Source organism: Narcine bancroftii, chromosome 12, assembly GCF_036971445.1.
Source record: "Narcine bancroftii isolate sNarBan1 chromosome 12, sNarBan1.hap1, whole genome shotgun sequence".
Classification (NCBI taxonomy): domain Eukaryota; kingdom Metazoa; phylum Chordata; class Chondrichthyes; order Torpediniformes; family Narcinidae; genus Narcine; species Narcine bancroftii.
The window spans coordinates 78,208,929-78,228,902 of record NC_091480.1 but is presented as its reverse complement, the minus strand read 5'-3'; the positions used below and the strand labels follow the sequence as shown (position 1 = coordinate 78,228,902).

General features: G+C 43.3%; 1 protein-coding gene across 6 annotated transcripts in view; it reads right to left on the bottom strand.

Moving 5' to 3' along the window:
- LOC138747620 (SRC kinase signaling inhibitor 1-like) overlaps window positions 1-19,974 on the bottom strand; it is a 227,458-nt gene that overhangs the window by 29,989 nt on the left and 177,495 nt on the right. For 5 of the 6 annotated variants that reach the window (XR_011347581.1, XM_069907008.1, XM_069907005.1 and 2 more), the window contains 3 exons: window positions 16,677-16,807; window positions 7,668-7,815; window positions 3,304-3,360 (listed from right to left, as the gene is read on the bottom strand). Coding sequence is in view for 5 of the 6 variants with exons in the window: in XM_069907008.1 (XP_069763109.1) it covers window positions 3,304-3,360; window positions 7,668-7,815; window positions 16,677-16,807 (336 nt within the window). In the remaining variant the exon portion in view is untranslated. The remainder of the gene's footprint in view (window positions 1-3,303; window positions 3,361-7,667; window positions 7,816-16,676; window positions 16,808-19,974) is intronic. The other variant, XM_069907007.1, reaches the window with a different exon arrangement.

The following is a 19,974-nucleotide window of genomic DNA, read 5'->3' as shown; positions in this document are numbered from 1 at the left end:
TTGAAGTGTCTCCACAATTAACACAATACCACATTAAGAATCCTACTTGTACTCTCCTTTCCTGTGAAATAATTGGTAAGACAATAAAGTCGCAGAACAATGGATCCTCCTTTTGTGGGGCATCAGCATGGATGTTTAACCACTATCTATCAGGTCTCTTGATGGCTAATTCAGCTCTGAGAACAATCCCCATTCCCATTGGGTTTCCCTGGAACCTGTGCTCTCTTCATTCCCGTCAAATCCCCCACTCCCCTAGATTCCACCATTCACCTACACACTGTATGTGGGAGGAAACCCTCGCGATACAGGAAGGACATGTTAAACCTCCACATGGACAGCACCAAAGGTCAGGATTGAGCCCATACTGGCCCGAACATAGAACAGTACAGCACAGGAACAGGCCCTTTGGCTCACAATGTCTGTGATGCCAAATCAAACCAAACCTCACCCAAACTATGACTTGGGTGAGATGGGGAGGATGGTTGGTGTAGTGGTTAGCGCAATGCTTTTACAGCACCAGGAATTGGGACCGGACTGGGGTTTGAGTCCCGAGCTGTCTGTAAGGAGTTTGTACGTTTTCCCCATGTCTGCATGTGTTTTCTCTCGGGGCTCCGGTTTCCTCCCACCGTTCAAAAATGTACTGGGGGTGTAAATTAATGGGGTGTAAATTGGGCGGCACCAGCTCGAGGGTCAAAATGGCCTGTTACCATGCTGTATGTTTAAATTTAAATTTTTTAAAACCCACCTGTAAACTGGAGGAGCAGCACCTAATATTCTGTCTGGGCACTCTCCCACATGATGCCATTAACGTCGACTTCTCCATTTCTACTAGCCCACTCCTCGTTCTCCCTCTCTTCTCCATCCCTGTCTTCTTTTCTCCAGCTCTCCACCCCCTTCCCTCTCCATTAACAGGCCCGTCCACCATCCCATGTTTGGTGGTGTGCCCTCCCTCCCTTATCCACCTATTACCTCGCGGCAGTGGGACTGCGCTCCTCTCCCTGCCCCTCCTCCTCCAACCATTTTGTTTGGTCACCTGCCCACATTTTGTTCATACCTTGATGAGGGGCTCAAGCCCAAAATGTTGGTTCTGTACAGTATATTTATCTTTGCTCCATAACGTACACAGTTTGACCTGCTGATTTCCTCCAGTATTATGTTTTTACCCTTCTATCTGCACATGGTCCACGTCCTTCCATTCCCCACGGCGTTCAGGTGACATTGTAAAAGCCTCTTGAAAGCTACAGTCATATCTACTTCCACGAGGACCCTGGCAGCCATCTCTGTGTAAAACACTTGCCCCACACTTCTGTAAACTTTCCCTTTCACATCTTAAATGCACATTCTCTTGTACTTCACATCTTTACGTTGGGAAGAAGATTCCATCGAAGCCTCTCGTGATTTTATAAACTTCTTTTAAGCCTCCCCTCAGCCTCTGACACAGATTTGTCCAACCTCTCCTTGTTGCTCATTCCCTCTAAACAAGGCAGCATCCTGATAAACCACTTCTGTACCCTTTCCAAATCTTCCTATAAAGGGACAACCAGAACTGTGTACTTCAAGTGAGGCCTAACCTCAGTTGTGTAAACTGCCACTTGACTTCCTTACTCTTGTACTGAATGCCCCAACCTTTGTACAACAAATCTGGGGTTCCTCGTCCAGGGTTCTGCCATTAACAGTTTATTTTTCTCCTACATTTGAATTCCCAAAGTGCTACACTTCACAATTGCCTGGATTAAACTCCATCAGCCGTTTCTCTGACCAGTGGCGTCACTAGGGCTGGTGTCACCCAGTACAATAACTCATGGCGTCACTCCCCTCCCCTCCATCCCCCCAGACCTCCTCTGTAACTGAAGTAATTGAGCAGAAGTCTTTTTTGATTTTTCTCCTTCTTTTCCTTGAATTACTACTTCATTCTCAAAAAGGTTATTGATATCAGTTCACAAATACTAATGACCACAATATTGTAGCTAAAACAGCAGAAAATTTGACAAAAGCAGCGACTATAAAAACACCTGCAGCAACAAAAACAACAGCGCGAGTTTGTAGCGCGTTCAGACGAGATCCTGTGATACGAAGTGTCATTGTAATCGGGTAACAATGAGAGCTCTGACTGGAGCACATTCAAAGAGTAAATTAGCATCGAGTTTTAGCTTTGTAGGTATATTGAAAAATGTACGTTTTAGTTCTTATAAGTAACCTCAGGGATATTTTTATAAAAATTAATACATTTCTGCTGAAACACCGCACAGAAATTTTATAGAGTCATTTTGGGGTCACCTGCTGTGGTCCCTGCTCCCACCTAGTGACGCCAGTGGCTCTGCCCAAACCCGTTGCTGCTCTACGTCCAGCTGTAGTAAAATACTAGTCTCCAGACGCTGTGATTATTGTTAAAAAAACACAAATGCTGGAGGAACTTAGCTGGCCTCGTACTGTCCACAGGTGGTAAAGATATATTACTGATGTTTGGTCTCTGGCTCAAAATGTCGGTAATATACCTTTACCTCCTATGGGTGCAGAGACCTGCCGAGTTCCTCCAGCATTTCTGTGCTGCTATTACACCCTGGTGAATCCTTTGCCACCCCTCAACTCCACCAGTGATGGTCTTATCCCCAATCTTACTAATTCACCTTTCCTCATTTTCATCTGAGTCATTTAAATATTTCACTAACAACAGGAGTTCCAGCTCCAATCCCTCCGGACCACCACTGATCGCGGACCACCCACCAGAATTACACCCAAACGTCACTACCCTCTGTATTCCATGATTCACTGTGACAAAATGTGGCTCATTTGTTCAAAGAGCAACAATGGGCTCGTCCCTGGAATCCTTCGCTGTCAAAGGCTCTCTCCTCATCCTCAGATATAGCGTAACATTGCTGTTTGCACAAATGTCCTGCAGATCAATTGGCTGCTGACTTTCCTCCAGCATGCTGGTGACTGCATGTCTCAAGTACTCCGCTGTGAAGCTCTAAGGTTGTGACAGGCTCTATATAAATGCAAGGCCTTTATTGCTTCACACAGGTAGTAGCTGTAAAAGCCATGAACAGATAGCAAAAGCAAACAAGGATCCATACCTGGTGGCAATGCTGAAACCAGGATACAGGGTTTAAGGGTGTAAATGTGGCAAAATAAACAAATTGGGAACATTTAGCTGCTTGAGGAAGGGGAGAAGGATTGCTCAGAAGGAGGTGGGCAAAAATCAGAAGGTCTGAGAAACACATAGGGCAGACAATTGGAACAAGTGGGGAGGGGAGGTACAGATGGGATGCTCCAGGTGAGACTGCAGTAAATGGGCTGAGTTACCTGCTGAACCGTCTTGGGTAGACCTCCCTGGGATAAGCTGAGACAGAGGGCGAGAAACTAAAGAGCAACAGAGAAAGAGAGCAGACTAGTCACCAACGCAAGTTCCCCCAGACAGAACTCTGATCACAGAGTCCACAGCTCTGGGCAAATCCTGGCTGCTTAGCCAGAACGGCAGCGGGAAGAGCCGTGAACAAGACAGACAAAGGATCGATACTCTGTTGGCTTGAAATAAAAACAGAAAATGGTGAAAATGCTCAGCAAGGCAGGCAACTCGAGATCCATGGATTCAAAAAGAGATTTTTAAGGAAGTGATGTGTTTATTGCCTGTCTCTAAAAGGCTACTAGAAGGTGTGGTGAGAGCTGTCAAACTAAACTGCTAAAGTTCTTCTGGTGACAGTGCCCCTCGGTGTCTTTGGGGAGGGAGCTGGCTGGAGAAAGGACTAACTCAGCAGTTAAGAACATAACCATGATGTTGTTGAAGCCCACTGTCCTACAAGGTCCAGTGACCTCATCCATTTGCTGATGAATTCGAGAATGAATGGTTTTGGTGTCTGTAGTGATGGAGACTCAGGAGAAGGTAAAGGCAGCAATTGGCACTCCTGGGTGAAGGTTGCAAAGATTCATCTCCACTTGGACCTTCATTCAGTGGGTTCCTTCACCGCTGAGGAATTTAAACATCTGGGCTTTCTCTAACCCTGACTTCTGCACTAATCTCGTGATGGTCGGGGCACCTTTGATTGAGACACTTGATAGTCTCTCAGGCCCAAAATTCATTTCAACAATTTCCAATTGTAATTACTGCTCCAGTAACACTGGACAACGAAGATTTTGCTTCCTGAACACTTTTGTATGTATTTTAGGCCACCGATCACATAAATTGCCTAAAAAATGTCTTACCATGTACTGTAGATATAAGCTATTTTTGTGATTTCCTGTCATATTTTAAGAATACTGAAATCACACAAAACCATGAAGTGCAATATGTCATTGAAAATTAATTTTCTGCCTTAGCACTTGCACTTCTTCCCTGAGCTGATCTTGGGTGCAGTCAGTGACGAACATGGTGAAAGGTTTCACCAGGACATTGTGACCATGGAAATGTGGTATCAGGGCAATGCTGGTTGATTATTTTTGCACAATGACACAAGAGGCATCAGATGCTGAGTACAAATGAAAATCAGCGCAAAACATTTTTAGGTCAGTTGAACTAACGCAACCTGTCAGCATCATTACACGATTAAACATTCTAAATTCAATAAAAGTTAATTTAATGTTTCTCCAACTTCCTACGTGATATGGAAAATTTGAAATTATCTTTATGTTCAGATTGAAAATGTCTATCATGATCCCCAATTTATTTTCAGGAAGCAAACCTTTTGAAAAAATTTGTTGACCAGTATAACCTCTCTTGCCTCTGGAATATCACAGGGTTTCCTCCCTCTCTGCCTATCTCCTCCTTTCCTTGATTTCTGTATTTGTTTAAGATATGGTACTTATCTGACCTTCCAGTGAAAAAATTCTTTCAACAAAGGGCATCATGGTTAGCACAATGCTGTTAAGGCACCAGCGACTGGGATTCAAGGAGTTTGAAAGTTCTACCTGTGTCTGCATGTGTATCCTTCCACCCTTCCAAAAAAATGTATGGGGGTTGTAGGTCAATTATTTTCAATTGGGCGGCACGGGCTCGTGGGCTGGAAGGATGAGTTACCCTGCTGTATGCCTAAATTTAAAAGTTTTGCACCACAGATCATTGTCAGCGTCACAGGGGGAGGGGGGGGCATTTGCGGTATTAACCCCCCCCCAACAAGGTATTGTGCCACCCCCCCACCCACGCCATGGTGTCCAAACGTTCGATTTTAGACTGGACAGTCCAGCTTTTATGTAATCTGTCTTCTGTCCGGTACCACCTCCAGCTGGACGTTAATTTGTCCTCTATTTGGTGGTGTAGGAGCAGAAAGGGAGCACTTACAATGTTAAGTGCGATGTCCCAGGGTCTGTAGGCCGTGTGTGACCAAGTTTCTTCTTGCGTGTGTGCGCTAATGCCAGCTGGCACATGTATGATGGGTTGGAGTATCGGTGTCATTTCCGTCAGAGGGAGGGGGAAGTGACGCTAGTGGCTTCGGTAACTCCAATCCATTGCGAATATGCCAGCCAGCGCTAGCTAGCGCATTAACGCAAGAAGAAACATGGCCACGCGCAGCCTACAGCTCCTGGGATGCCACATTTAACCCCCTTTCTGCCCCCTCTCAAGCGATTTTTCAAGTGTTAGATTGCGCTCCCCCTCCCCACCGCGGTTGCCCTAATGCCCCCCGCTAAGACTTGTTTTGGCGCCAAACCTGCCGCAGTTGCTCTCCGTTTGAATCTCCTCATTGGCCAATGAGCTCTAGCCAATAAAAAGGGGAGTCCAAGCACGAACGGCCAGTATAGAGCAGCAATGTGTGAATGCCCAGTGTAGGAGCGATGCTTTCAGGCTTTGACTCAAGAGGGTTTGGCGAGCAGAGGCTGAGAACATGCTTCTTACAGGTAAGGTACAGTAAGGTCAGGTAAGATATTTATATATTAGCAAAGAGAAGGTTGTAGTGATGTCAGCTAGGGCAGTGGAACGCTCCAAATGCAGAATGTGGGAAATCTGGGAGAGCACAATTGTCCCTGATAGCTCCACCTGCAAGAGGTGCATCCAGCTGCAGCTCCTTACAGCCTGAGTTAGGGAATTGGACCTGAGCTTGATGAACTCCGGACCATTCAGGAGGCAGAGGAGGTGATAGACAGGAACTATAGGGAGAGAGTCACCCCCACCAAAAGACAGGGGGAAGGTAGCTGGGTGACTCTTAGGAGAGGGAAGGGTAGATGGCAGTCATTGCAGAGCACCCCTGTGGCCTTTCCACTCAACAATAACTATAATGTTTTGGATACTGTTGGGGGGGGGGGGGGCACGAGTCATAGTGGTCAGGTCTCTGTCAAACAATCTGGCTCTTTGGCTCAGAAGGGAAGGGGGAAGAGGAGGAAAGCGATAGTGAATGGGGATTCGATAGTGAGGCAAACAGATAGGGGATTCTGTGAACAAGTTCAAGCCTCCCGGATGGTATGTTGACTCCCAGGTGCCAGGGTCAGGGGCGTCTCTAATAAAGTCCGTAGCATTCTGAAGTAGGAGCATGAGCAGCCAGATGCCGTGGTCCATGATGGTACCAATGACATAGAGAGGAGTGGAGTTGAGGTCCTGAAGAGGGAGTATAGGGAGTTAGGAAGGAAGCTGAAAAGCAGAACCTCAAGGGTGGTAATCTCTGGGACCTGCCTGGCCACATGCCAGTGAGGGCAGAAATATGAAGTTGTTGAAGATGAAAACTTGGCTGAAGAGTTGGTACAGGTGCTCAGATTTGTGTATCATTGGAATATCTTCTAGGGAAGGTTTGACCTGTACAAAAAGGATGGCTGAACCTGAACTGGAGAAGAATCAATATCCTGGCAGGCAGGTTTGCTAGAGTTGTTGGGGAGAGTTTAAAGTAGTTTGATAGGGGGGTGGGAACCAGAACGTGAGGGCAGAAAGTGGAAAAGATGAATCAATGTGATGGGTTTGTGAGGTTTGACAGGCAGAGGGGGAAAAATAAATGTAGTCGGTTAGAGGGTTTGAAATGTGTCTATTTCAATGCAAGGAGTATTAGGAATAAAGGAGATGAAATTAGAGCATGGATTGGGACATGGAATTGTGATGTTGCAGCTGTTACAGGGTGGAAGGGCAGGATTGGCAGATGAAGGTACTGGAGTTTAGGTGTTTTAAAAGTGTTAGGATGGGAGGTAAGGGGGATGGGGGAATAGGACTACTGGTCAGGGATCGTACCTTGGCCGTAGAAAGGGGGGGGCACTGTAGAGGGAGTGCCTATGGAGTCAGTTTGGGTGGAAGTCAGAAATAGGAAGGGAGCAATCACTGTACTGGGAGTAGGGGATAGGGGTGGAGGAAGGTGCCATGGGGGGGGGTAGAGCCCCGCAATGTGGGGTACAGCCCCGTGGATGGGGGGGTTGGACCCTCTGGAGGGGGGGGGAAGGACCCCGTGGAGGAGGGGATAGGACCCTGTGGTGGTGGGGGGGGGGGGTGTTGAACCCTGCAGAGAGGGGTAGAATCTTACGGTTGGGTTAGAGCCCCACGGAGAGGGGTAGGACTCATTGAGGGAGGGAAGGGACCTGTGAAGTGGGGGGGGGGCCCTGTGGAGAGGGAGAGATAAGGGACACGCGGAGGCGAGGTATGACCCGGAGGGAGGGAAAGAATCCGTGGAGATGGGTAGGATCCCGCAAGGGGGTGGATTGGAAGGGCCACAGTCGGGGGGGGGGGGGTTTAGGACCTCACGGAGGAGCAAGGTCCCCTCCATTACCTTCTCAGCGTGGCGAGAGCGTCTGTGATGGTCTTGCATCGTTTCAGCAGCACGTCCAGTCTGTGTGGCTCCTCCTTCAGGAACTTCACCGCCTCCACCTCCACACGCAGGATCACTCGCATCCTACTCTGCAGACTCGGGAACTGAGCTGGGGGCACAGAGACCAAATCAGTCTGATACATCAGTCCCCAACACCGACCGACACCTGCGCTTCCAGAATGGGCCCTATCCAGTCGTGGAGTGTTGCGGGTCAGGATGGATGTTGGCAAGAGGGGGAATGGGGAGGAGAGCATCAAGAACTTCAAATTCCTGGGTTTCAACATCTCTGACGATTCGTCCTGGAGCCTCCAAGCCGATGCAATCACAAAGAAGGCTTCCAGCAGCTATACTTTGTGAGAAGTTAGAGGAGCTCTGGTATGTCACCAAAGACTCTTGAAAACTTGGAGAGTATTCTGGCTGGTTGCATAATTGTCTGCTGCAGAGGAACCAATGCTCAGGGCAAGAAAAGAAACGCCAGAGGGTTGTTAACTCAGCCTGCAACATCACAGGCACCAGACTTCAATCCATCGAAGATGGATCTTAAGAAAGCAGCCTCTACCCTCAAGGACCCCACCACTCAGGCCATACCCTCTTCACTCTGCTACCATTGGAGAAAAAGGTACAGGAACCTGAAGATGAGCGGCACAAGGACAGCTTCTTCCCCACTGCCATCAGATTCCTGAAGGAACAATGAACCACAGACACGACCTCAATTATTTTTTCTTTTTCTTGCACTATTTTAATTTACCTGGTAAGGTGATTTTTATGAAAGTTTGCACCGTGATCCTGCTGCTGCAAATCAACGAATTTCGTAGCGCGTTCATGATTCTGATTTTGGAGGGAGGAAGTGGGTGTGGAATCGATATTTTAGGTAACTTACTTAGAGGAAACTCAACATGAGGTGCAGAATAATCACTGCTCCAAGCAGAGAGGTGGGGTGATATTTCCCAGTGAACACAGACTGCGGACTGAGGGAAGGGGGTTGTGCCACAGCCCGGGGCTCTGATTGAAGCTGTTGAGGCCCACAATGATGATGCACTGGCACATCATGGGAACAGGTTCAACAAAGTTATAAACAGAAAAGGAAGTCCAATCATGGGTCGAGACATGATTTGAGGAATGACAACGAATGGAGACCTGGAAACTGGATTCCTCCTGTTTTGCTGCATTCTAACACACTGCTTTTAGCGCCAAAGCAAACTTCAATGTTTGAAAGAACAATGGAGTGGTTAACACCCTGAAAGGAGCTGAAACAGGAGCTGTGGATAATGGGAGCCAGATCCTCTCAGCATCTATACCGATGTCACGGCACCTCAGCACCCTGACATCAACAACCACAGCTCCATCCCAGGAGGGGCCACAGAAGAGAGCTCCAAGGTCCTTTGGTTAATGAGATGGAGACCAATGAAGGTTCTGTTTCCAGACATGTTCTGATGATACCACTGCAAGTACCTGGCAGGAGGAGGCCCATCTCCTCAGGACTGAGGCAGAGTTATGGTACACAGTGTACATCAGTGTAAAGGAGTGGATTCTTACTCCAACGCTACCCACCCACCCACCCTGCAGTCTTACTTCTTGGTCCCATCCTCACTCCACCTGTGAACTTCAGCATCCCTTTCATGTATTCATGGGCCATGGATGTCCATGATGTGCCACCATTTATTAGCCATTATCTGAAGTCCCTCATCTCAGAAAGCACTTAAAAGTCAACCACCATCATGCATCTAGAGCAGGGTTTCCTAAACTGGGTTCTGCTGAACCCTGGGGTTCCGTGGAAAAGAGTAAGGGTTCTGTAGAAAAAGTAAAACTCAAAAATATAAAAGGCTTGTAGTATAGTAAAGGCTTATTTCTTCTGTTCTTAATTCAATTTGTTTCTTAAAGAATCCACTTTATTTGAGACTGCAGCAAACTGTACACCATCTCCCCCCCCCCACCCCCAAACAAATAGGCATCATGAGGCCTGACGTCAGCAGTGCAGATGGCATTTATCGCTCATTTTTAACCAATGAGAATCCAAATTCTTCATGCACTGGCACAAAGGAGCTGGCCATATGTTTCCAATATTCCACGTTGGCATTCCGCACGGTGATAAGTTTATAGTGTTGATTTTTGTTTTGTGTGATTATTATAATTAGTTTAAGTTTGCGATATTATAAACAATATCTTGATAGTGTCACTTTTTTTCATGAGGTTTTAACCCATGGATCGTTGGATTAACAAAGAAAATAAGAGACAGGATAATTCCTCTGAAGAACATACTTAACTGTCACTGCTTTTTGATGAAGAATCTTCGATTACGCCTATATCTGAAAAATCGTGTGTTATAAAGAAAGTATGACAACAATTATTTTTCGCTTGGCTTCACCTCAGCTGGGAATAAAGAGGCAGCCAGATGCACAATGTGTTTGAGGTGGTAAAATTATGTCTAACAGTTCTTTGGCCCCAACAAAATTAAAAAGACATCTGGAAACAAATCATTCCCAGCACAAAGACAAGGATATGAACTTCTTTAAAAGAAAACCAGATTCACTTGGAACCAGTGAAGATTTTATGATGGAAACTGTAAAGAGAGCAAAGACAGAGAATGAGAATCTGACTGAAGCTTCTTACAGGGTAAGTTATCAAATTGCCTTCGCTGGAGAAGCCCACACTCTTGGAGAATCTATCATTAAGCCTTGTACAAAGGACATAATGAAGTGTATGTTTAACGAGCAGTTTAGCAGGAAAATCAATGTAGTGCAAATGTCAAATAATACTGTAGCAAGTCGTGTTAAAGATATAGCTGAGGACACAGAAAGGGAATAAATACGTTGTTTGCAGTTAAGCAATGCCTTTTCATTACAATTGGATGAGACAACAGACGTAGCAAGTCTTCCAGTGGTGCTAGTCTTCGTGTGGTTATGTGTACAAGAAGAATATTGAGGAAGATGTGTTACTTTGTGAAACTTTGCAAAGGCACACAACTGGGGAAAAATTTTTTAAAATGCATCAATAACTACATGATGAAGAATGCCATTCTGTGGAAAAAATGTTGACACGTGTGCACAGATGGAGCCAAAGTTCTCACGGGGAAAATTACGGGAACCATTTCTCGACTTAAGAGGGATGCATCAAACTGCAGCAGTACTCAGTATCCTTCATAGACATGCACTTGTAGTGCAAAAACTCCCCATGCTCATGAAAATGTGCTTGATGAAGCAGTCAACATTATTAATTATAGCAAAAGTTGACCTCTGCAGTCCTGGTTGTTTAACTCTCTGTGAAGAAATAGGAAGCCAACACACAGCCTTACTAATACATACAGAACTGAGATGGTTATCCCGAGGAAAAGTATTGGGAATGCTATTCGAACTTCACAATCTCAAGTGTATTTTAGTGACTCGAAGTCTTCATTCTCAGAGGTGCTTGTTAAGTTGCAGCTGGTTAATGCGTCTTGCGTATCTTGCTGATATATTCCCAAAGAATGAAACTGATGTGGCCCTACAAGGCAAAAATGTAACCGTTTTTAATGTGTTAGACAAAATTTCATCACTTTCTCGAAAATTTGACTTTTGGATTTCAATGGTGAAAGGAAAAAACTTTGATTGTTTTTCCACTCTGCAGGACTTTGCGATGGAGCATGATGTGAGTGTTGATGAAGATTTTACGTGATGAAATGGAACAACACTTAACTACTTTATGTTCTAAACTTGATGAGTATTTTCCTGATGTTTCTTGTAAGAGCAACAAATGGGTATAAAATCCCTTCGTTGTCACGACCCAACCTACAAATTTATTAGCGCAAGAATATGACACCCTAATCGACATGACATCCGACTTTCAGTTGCGGCAAAGATTTAATGGTTTTCCGGATTAGCCTGAGTGAAGAATATCCATCCTTGGCAAAATCTGCTTTGCATTGCCAATTACCATTTTCCTCGACTTACATGAGCAACATCGCATTTTTGTATTACGCAGCAACGAAAACAAAATACAGAAACCGACTTGATGCCCTTCCTGGCATGAGGATTTAGCTGCCTAATATTGTGCCCAACATTAAGAAGATCTGTGAGGACAAGAAACAATTTCATTCATCCCATTAAATGTAAATTAGAGGCAACAAATAATTTCAACTTGGAGAATGATAAGTTTATTTACTTTATACTATTCTTTTTTTCATATACTAACTATTGCAAAAGTGGCACAGTTCTTTTTAATCGCACTTACCTCAAAAAATCTGAAATAATAATCAGAAAATTATCAAATATTACAATTTCTTAGTAATATAGAATTATTAGGGGCTAAATAAAAACTAAACTTAATTACTTTGAGAATAAATACACGTAAGTATAAAAAAGATCTCGCTTTTTCATCACTTTGCATATTTACACATGCATTATTTAAATTTAACGGTAAAAGGATTAATTCCCAAATCACACTCATTTCAAACTTTGCTCGAACACAAGGTAAATTCTTTGATTTAACTCTTGTTATTATCGTTACTTGTGGAGGTGTTTCTCATTATTATAATATCAAGGGAGCACTGTACCTCCGCAAACTGTACATGAAGATTAGGGTTCCACCATTTCCAAGTGCTCCCTAAAAAAAGGTTCCATGAGCTAAAAAGTTTGGGAAACCCTGGTCTAGAGTCATGCCAAGGGAGATCAGTTAAGGAAAGCAGGTTTCCACCACTGATGTGATGGGTTTTGACCACAATGTGGCGGTGATTTGATGATCATTCTGAGAAGTGTTTTTGTTTAAATTCCAAATATACTTAAATTAATTGAATTTAGATTCGCCAAGATAGTCTTCAAACTCCTGCCTCCAGGTCAAGGGCCCAACAATCACTTTATTACACTAATCAGGTTTGACTGTCAAACATGCATTTAAGGGTGGAGATGGGGAGTTCAGGGCAAAATTCTTTTTCCCTACACATAGTGGAGGGAGCCTGGAATGGGCTTCCGGGGTATGGATGGAATCAGATACGCTGGTAGTATTTAAGAGGTAGACATGAATGCAGGATAAGGGGATATAGATCCTGTCCGAGCAGCAGAGTTTTGGTTTAATTAGGGCATCAGGTACAGCATGGACATGTGGGCTGAAGGCCTTGTCCCTGTATTACATGTTCTATTGCCATGCCCACATGCAGAGCTTCAAACTCCATCATCAGGTGTTCCTGTGATATTGGGAAAGATCAGGTGAGTAATGTGATGCTGGCACAGTGGATAGATTAGTTCCAGTTAAATGGATTAACAATGTCGAACCAGATTTCAAAATTGCACAAAGTAATCGTGGAACTTGAATTCCATTAATAATATGAAATTGAAACAAAGCCATCTTGCTTACAAAACTCCTCTGGCATCCCTACCGGATGTTTCCTTCACTCACTCCAAGCCACAGCCACAGAGTTAACTCTTAATAAAAACACAAAGCAGCTGGTCGCACAGCATCCATAGGAGGGAAAGGTAGACATTGTGGAACCTTGAAGCAAGTCTCAAACCCAAAACTTCGATTATATATCTTTACCTTCTATGACCTGAGGAGTTCCTCCCACCATCTTTTTTGTGTTACTAATTGACTCTCTGAAATGCCCCAGTAACCCATAGAGTCCAGGGGCTATAAATGCCTTATCACATGGCCACATCCCAAAAACATGAATAACAAGAACACTGCAGATTACACTAGACAATGAAGATTTTGCTTCCTGAACACTTTTGGATGTATTTTATGGATTTTGGGCTGCTGATCACAAAATTCACCTTAAAACTTTCCTATTACAAATTTTCCTTTAGATATAACCTATTTTTATGATTTCCTGTCATACTTTAAATCTACCTCAAGTATACAAAACCATGAAGTTCAACATATCATTTAAAATTCATTTTCTTCATTTGCACTTGAACTTCTTCCCTGCTGATCTTGGTGCAGTCAGTGACGAACATGGTTTCACCAGGACATTGTGACCATGGAAACATGGTATCAGGGCAAAATGGAATCCATCAATGCTGGATGATTATTATTAGACAATGACACGAGAGGCATCAGATACTGAGTACAAACAAAAATCAGCGGCAAAACATTTTTAGGTCAGTTGAACTAACGCAATGTGTCGGCGTCGTTATGCATTTAAACAGGCTAAATTCAATAAAAGTTCATTTAATGTTTCTCCAACTTCCTATGGGATACAGCAAATCTGAAATTATCTTTGTGTTCAGCTTGAAGTTGTCTATTGTAATCCCCAATTTTTTTTCAGGAAGCAAACCTTTTGAAAAAATTTGTTGTCCATTGCTACCGGCGGAGGTTTACGATCCAATTCCACAATTGTCTCAAGTTTAATTGCAGGAGTAAAACAAACCAGAATGTGGTGGGATATCTCAGCCAGTCAGGCAGCCTCTGCGGAAGGAGGAGCAGTCAATTTCCTAGGTTGGAGAGTTTTGACCCAAAACCTTAACTGTTCCTCTTTCCATCGATGATACCAGAGTATTTCAAAACACAGAAATGTTGTCCATAGGACACTATGAGACTGGCTGAGTTCCTCCAGCATTTCTGTGTTTTGACTACAATCATAGTGTCTACGGACTTTCATGTTTCACTGCTGAGTATTTCTCCCCATCAGTGGTTGCGTTTGAGCTTCTGATTTCCAATGTCTGTTGATTTTTTATTTTGTTTTTGATTTTCCATCACCATTAGCTAAAATTGATTTTGGTCACGTCATACTTAATAACACACATTCTGAATAACAGGGTTGAAAGCAACAGTGCAATGAAAAATGTCAAATGTTTTATCAGAATATGCCAACTTTCAGTTAAATATGATCTGCCAAATATTCATATTTTTTCGTTATTTACAGATCAGAGATTTTCTACGATCTCAATTACACACGTTTTGTAAGAGGATTGATAAGAATTTAATTGATGTAATTTTTAATTTACAACCCCTCTGTAATAGTTCAATATCTAACATCTATGCTGTGAATAAGAAAGGCTCCCTGAGATAAAAAATTTTAAAAGCCTGGGAACAGGACTTTCAGCTTTTAATTTCTGAAGAAACTTGGAGTGTAATTTTCAAATTGGTTCATACCTCTTCTTTATGTGCCCGCCACTCTCTCCTACAATTTAAAGTAGCCCATTGGGCTCACATGTTCAAAATCAAACTATCTCGTTTTTATGTGGATGTATCTTCTCATTGTGATAAATGCAACAATGGAGATGCTTCATAAATTCATATGTTCTGGACGTGTCAGAGTCTGGAAAAATATTGGATAGAAGTATTTCAAACTTTTTCTGCGTTTTTTAAAGTTAATCTTAAACCAAATCCCCTAACTGCTTTTATTTGGTATTGTTGTAGAGAGTGACATAACGTTAATGGCATCTGATCTGCATGTATTAGCTTTTATTTCTCTATGGCTAGGAGGGAGGTGTTGCTCAGATGGAGGGATGTTACCTCGCCTAATCACGCTCAATGGCTACTTGATGTGATGTCATGTTTAAATTTAGAGAAGATCTGATGCTCAACTTCCGATTTGAATATAAATTTTCAAACACTGTGGGGACCCTTTTGGAATTACCTTCATAATCTTTGATTTGTTGTGAAGGTAGAAATGTTGACTAATGAGGTAATTTATCTCTCTGATGAGAATTCTGTCTTTTTTCTTTTCTTTTTTGGCCAAACAGCTTCTTTCTTGGTAGTGGGTTTAGATTTTTCTTTTTTTAATTAATAAAATAATAAAATATCAAGACAATATAATCTATTCAATTAAAATGTGGTTGAAATGATATGATTTAAGTGTAATGTATCTTTTGAATTTTATGTACATTTTTTTGGATGTGAAATTTCAATGTTAATAAAAATATTGAAAAAGAAAAGAATATGCAAATCGTAAGTAATAAGGTTGACAAATTAATGGTGATAGAGGTAAATGGATTGGATTGATAATCACTACATTGCCCAAGATTGGAAACTCAATATTCTAGGTTACCTGACCATCAGAGAGGTCGGATATTAGAAGTGGATGGGTAATGGGGTAGATTGTACTGGGAAATTGTATAGGGCAGGGAAAAAGTAAGGAAAAACAGGATATATTGGCTAAGAAGCACATGTTCATTTTGGTGTTGGCAATGCAATAGCCTTCTGAGAGGGCATTACCTCACTGTGGACCATAGAGGTTCAAATTTAAAATGGTCACCAATGACTCTCGTAAATTTCTACAGGTGTACCATGGATAGGATTCTGTCTGGTTGCATCTAGTGTGGAGGTGCCAATGCACAAGACAGGAAAAAGCTCCAGAAAGTTGTGAACCCAGTTAGCAACATCACGGTCGCCAGTCTTCACTCCATCAAGGACATCTACAAGAGGTGGTGTCTTAGGAAAACAGCCTCTATCATCAAAGACCCCCACCACCCAGGCCATGCCCTCTTCACTCTGCTACCTTTAGAAAAAAGGTACAGGAACCTGAAGTCAAACACCCAGCGGTACAAGGACAGCTTCTTCCCCTCTGCCATCAAATTTCTGAATGGCCAATGAGCTAAAGGCACTACTTCACTTTCTCCTACTTTCTTGTCCTATTTATTTATTTTTGAAATGTAATTTATTGCAATATTTCCACTGTAATGCTGACATGTTCATTACAATAAATTCTGATTCTAAATTTCATGAACAATGAGACATAAAAGTACTAGTGGGAATAATTTATAACTTCCTCAAAAGCATCAACCCTGTGTTCATCAAACAATAAAGAAACTTTGTAGTTAAGGTATAGCATTAATTACAGGGACACTAATCTTCATTTAGATTGGGGAATTAAACCATCAAGAATAAATTGGGACTCTTTCCAGGGATAACACATTTATGAAAACAAATAGGTTATTGGCTACTTTAGATCTAGTGTTTCGATCTTATTGCTGCCTCCATGTTTCATTATCTCTCCCATTCAGATTTGACCGTGATAGATAACCCTACCCCTCCTCCTGGCTAATGTCCGTGGCCCCTCACCTTTCAGGTCAGTGAGAGTCTCGCTCAGCTGCCGCAAGACCAGTGCCTTCTCCTCCAGCTCCTGCCCGCTAATCAGACGTTGACTCAGGGCCGCGTCTCGCTGTAAATCGTCCACCGCCTTCTCTAAGTCGCTGCCAACAGAAACACAAATTAGTCTCTGACATCCAGGGTCAAAGAATGGAGACTAGAAGTGTCAACTGATCCGTCAACTTTCAAATTACTGTATACTCTGGAAGGAACATAAATCATACTGCTGTCAACCAATGCTGATGCATATCAGTGTATCGGTTGGTCCATGTGCTGAACTGTTCCTTCCATTGGGATTCTGTCAGTATATTATACAACAAAACATACTTCTTGAGTTACTTGGTCTCAGGAGTAGACTTGATGTCATGCAGAGACATGCAGGAGACAGAAGATGCTAGGATCTGGAGTAACAATGTGTCTTGCCTATCAATTGCATCTGTTCATCATCCTTTACCCCCTCCCTGGTTCACCAATCCCCCATAAGTCCCTACCACCCTGTCCATATTATATTAGCCAACTCTCAGACCTGGATGGTTCTGGCCAGAAACTTTCTTTTCTCCCACTGATGCTGAGCTCCTCCATCAGGACACCAGCCTGGTTGTCTGTTTACCCCTTTGAAGAGGTCAATAAAGCAACAAGGAATTTGCAATAATGTCAGTACAGATAGAGGTGCTGAATGGAGAAAGCCCCAATCCAAAGTGTCCCAAAAGCTGTTTTTGCTGTGGCTAAGTGGATAAAGCTCTCCTCTCAGAAAAGAATGGCTGTGGATCCATGCACTTTTCTTGTGAGGAGAAACCAAGTTGTCACTCTGGAGCACTACCATTGTTAATGCCTCGTAAATGAAAGGTTAAATCGAGGTCTGTGCTCATGTGGAGTGGGGGGGCATAAAGAACCTTTGGTACTCTTTCTCAGTTGAATTTTCTCCATTGTCTTGGGGCAAACACTTGTCCCTCAACTGACACTATTAAGACAGATAAAAATGCACAATTCAAGAAACACTCAGTGGGTCATACAGCATCTGTGGAAAGAGAAACAGAATGTATGCTTTAGGTCAATGACCCTTCATCAGAACTGGGAAAGTCGAAGAACAAATTTGTTTTATGTAGCAGGGAGGAAAGATAATGGAATGGATCAGACAAAGGGAACATCTTTGATTGGCTGATGTCAGTGTTGCATAGGTCAGTGGTTCTCAACCATTTTTTCCCCACTCCCTATAGGTGCTCTGAGGTTAGTAATGGATTCCTTAAGGTGGCATCTGAGTGGAAAAAAAAGTTTGAGAACCATTGGCTGAGGAAACCCCAATCGCTACAATGTCTGCTTAATAGAATATGAGGGATGTTGACGAGAGAGAAAACTTAGGAATGTAATCTGGCGGCAAACTCTGGGCTGCGGATGAAACTAAAAGGAATCTCTTGGAAATGCTCGACAAATCAGGGAGTGTCAGCAGAGAGATGAAAGCAGAATTACAATTGCAGATGGAAGTCCTGACACCAATGGGCAGAGAACAAGCCATCGAGTCCAAAAGATCACATTATTACCACACTGAAAATAAAGCACATTCCACAAGTCCTGTCAAGTTTATGCAGGTAGACCCCGACTTACAATTGGGATCAGTTCCAGGACTCGCATCATAAGTTGAAAATTTCAGAAATTAAAATTGGATGAAAAAAATGCGAGATTTAGCCAAAAAAAAGAGAGATTTGCCGAAAAACACAAGATTTCACTTAAAAAAGCGAGATTTCGCCAAAAAAATGCAAGATTCACCAAAAAATGCAAGATTTTGCCAAAAAAATGAGACTTTGGCGAAAAATGCCAAGATTTAGGTGAAAGAACTTTTGGAACTTTGAAATATCATATGTCGGGACATCGCAAGTTGGGGTCTATCTGTAGTCATCTGATTGCACAAGTACAACCCGATGAAACAGCGTTCTTTGGTCCTCAGTGTAAAATACACAACCAGACATAACAACACATGCAGACAAACAATACATATGCAGGACAGGTATTCATATATACAAATAAATATTGTTTTGTGAATATGAGAGTCTCAGGTGGTTAGTGTGAGCAGTTCCTTTGGTCATTCAGCATTCTCACTGCCTGTGGAAAGAAGCTGTTCCTCAGCCTGGTGGTGCTGGGCTCTGATACTCCTGTATCTCTTTCCTGACGGGAGTAGCTAAAAAATGCTGTGTGCAGGGTGGTAGGACTCTTCAACAATTACATGTACCCTCATCAAACAATGATCCTGGTAGATCACTTCGATGACGGGGCGGGGGAGGTGGACGGCAGGCTCCAGTGATCCTCTCTGCCACTCTTTTCTTTTCATATTTATTGAGTGCTTCCAGCATTTTCTACTTTTAGCTCCGGTTTCCAGCATCTAAAGTTCTTTATGGTCATTATCTCACTGTTGTTTGTGGGATCTTCCTGTGTGCAGATCAGCTGCGGTGTTTCCTACAGAACTTCAGAAGTAGTTTGTTCACCATTAAGCACTTTGCGATGTCCTCGAGTCACAGGAAAGGGAGTAGAGAAATACAAAAGACAGAGGAACTCAGTGAGCCAGGCAGCATCCGTCGACCGTCTGTTTCCCTCCACAGATCCTGTTTGACCTCCTGAGTTCCACCAGCAGTTTGGTAGAGAAACATAAAAACTGCAGACACTGGAATCTCGAGTGAACAAAGAGAAGCTGGAGAGGGTTCAGTGGGGCAGGCAGCATCCAAGATGAAATGGTCAATGTATCGAGTCGAGACCCCTTATCAATAAAGGGTAGGAACCCAAACCAATGACTCACCATTCCTCTCCTTGGATGCTGTCTTATCCGCTGTGTCCCTCTTTGTCACTACATTAGCAGTGTTTCTTTTTGCTCTCAATTCCACGATACCATGGTGAGTCAGCACACAGGAGGGAGATCGAAAACCTATGTTGCACAAATATCAACCTTGCACTCAATGCCACCAAAACTCAGGAGCTGATTGTTGACTTCAGGAAGGAAAAGCCAGAGGTGTTCAATCCAGTGATCACTGGGGGATCAGAGGTGGAGAGAGTGAGCAAATTTAAGTTCTGGGAGTCACTATCTCAGAGGATCGATCTTGGACCCAACACACCAATGGCATCGTGAAGAAAGCATGTCAGCGCCTCTACTTCCTCAGGAGTTTGCGGACATTTGGTATGACATCAGAAACCCTGGCTAATTTTCACAGAAAGTGTGCTAATCAGCTGCATCATTGTCTGGTATGGGGGAACACCAATACCCCTGAGCATAAAGCCCTCCCAAAAG